This window comes from Otolemur garnettii, unplaced genomic scaffold (assembly GCF_000181295.1).
Source record: "Otolemur garnettii isolate 467f Iridium unplaced genomic scaffold, OtoGar3 scaffold00017, whole genome shotgun sequence".
NCBI lineage: Eukaryota > Metazoa > Chordata > Mammalia > Primates > Galagidae > Otolemur > Otolemur garnettii.
This window is the reverse complement of record NW_003852412.1, coordinates 5,477,433-5,478,599: the sequence shown is the minus strand read 5'-3', so window position 1 is coordinate 5,478,599 and position 1,167 is coordinate 5,477,433. Positions and strand designations below refer to the sequence as shown.

The 1,167-nt window shown below is 38.1% G+C and overlaps 1 protein-coding gene across 1 annotated transcript in view; it reads left to right on the top strand.

Moving 5' to 3' along the window:
- CCDC125 (coiled-coil domain containing 125) overlaps positions 1 to 1,167 on the top strand; it is a 32,610-nt gene that overhangs the window by 22,365 nt on the left and 9,078 nt on the right. The window contains exon 7 of the mRNA XM_023510860.1: positions 854 to 1,028. Coding sequence (XP_023366628.1) covers positions 854 to 1,028 — 175 coding nt within the window. The remainder of the gene's footprint in view (positions 1 to 853; positions 1,029 to 1,167) is intronic.

Genomic DNA, 1,167 nt, shown 5'->3' with positions numbered 1-1,167 from the left:
AAAAAAAAAAAAAAAAGAGTTGGAGGTTGTTATGAGCTGTGACACCATGGCAGTCTGCCCCAGGTGACAAAGTGAGACTCTCTGGAAAAAAAAGAAAAAAGAAAGAAAGAAAGAAAGAAAAATAAAAATTAGCTGCTGTGCCTTTAGTTTCAGCTACTTGGGAGGCTGAGGCAGGAGGATTATTGAGCCCAGGAATTAAAGGCTGCAGTGAGCTATGATTACAGCACTGCACTCCAGCCTGGGTGAAAGAGTGAGACCTTGTCTCAAAAAAAAGATGTGCTTTAATTACAATAGTATATGGACCATTAATTCTAAAATTGTTTTACTTTCAGTGAAAGCATGGAATTTAAAGTGTACACCGTATACAGGCAAGCTAATAGCTAAGTAGTAGCAATAAGAAAAGCATAAGACCATATTGATCAGAGTCAAGGTAAGCTATGACAGGAATTGGAAAGGTGCTATTTATCATTACTGTTAATGATACTGCCCAGAATGGTCCAAGGCCAAAGTGAAATGTAGCCTTCGGTATCTTTTCTTTTTTCTTGCTGGCCTTTCCCAGGATTTGGACAAGACATATACAGGGCCTGTACAGGATAGTGTATACAGTTGGATTAGCAGGGGGTTGACAGGAACCGTAATGAAAACTGCTGGTAATCTAGGTCAGAGTGGGCTGCCTACGGCAAAAGAGAATTGGTAAATACTAATTCTTAGCTTAAGCAGATGAACTAGATCAAACACAGGCAATAGACCATTGGTAGGGAGGGAAATTGCATATATTAATTTGACTTAGCTTTCAGGTGAGAATTGTTCTGGTTTTGCTTCTGACATCTCCCAAACTTCCTTTCAAAACCAGTTGGAACTTTTGCAGAAGAGTAAAGAAGAAGCTTACCTAATGGCAGATGCATTCAGAATTGCATTTGAGCAACAATTAATGAGGAAAAATGACCAGGCATTAAGATTGACACAAGTGGATAAAATGTGTAAAAAAGCAACAAAATGGATAAATTGGAAGCACCTTAAAGAGGATGGTAACTATGAAATGTAATAGTAATAATCAGGTATAATAGTAGCTTTTTTGGTTATAATCAATTTTGATGGAGCACATTTACTCCAGTGTGGAAAAAGATCATTAAAATCTCAGATAGAGGCTCGGCGCCTGTGGCTCAA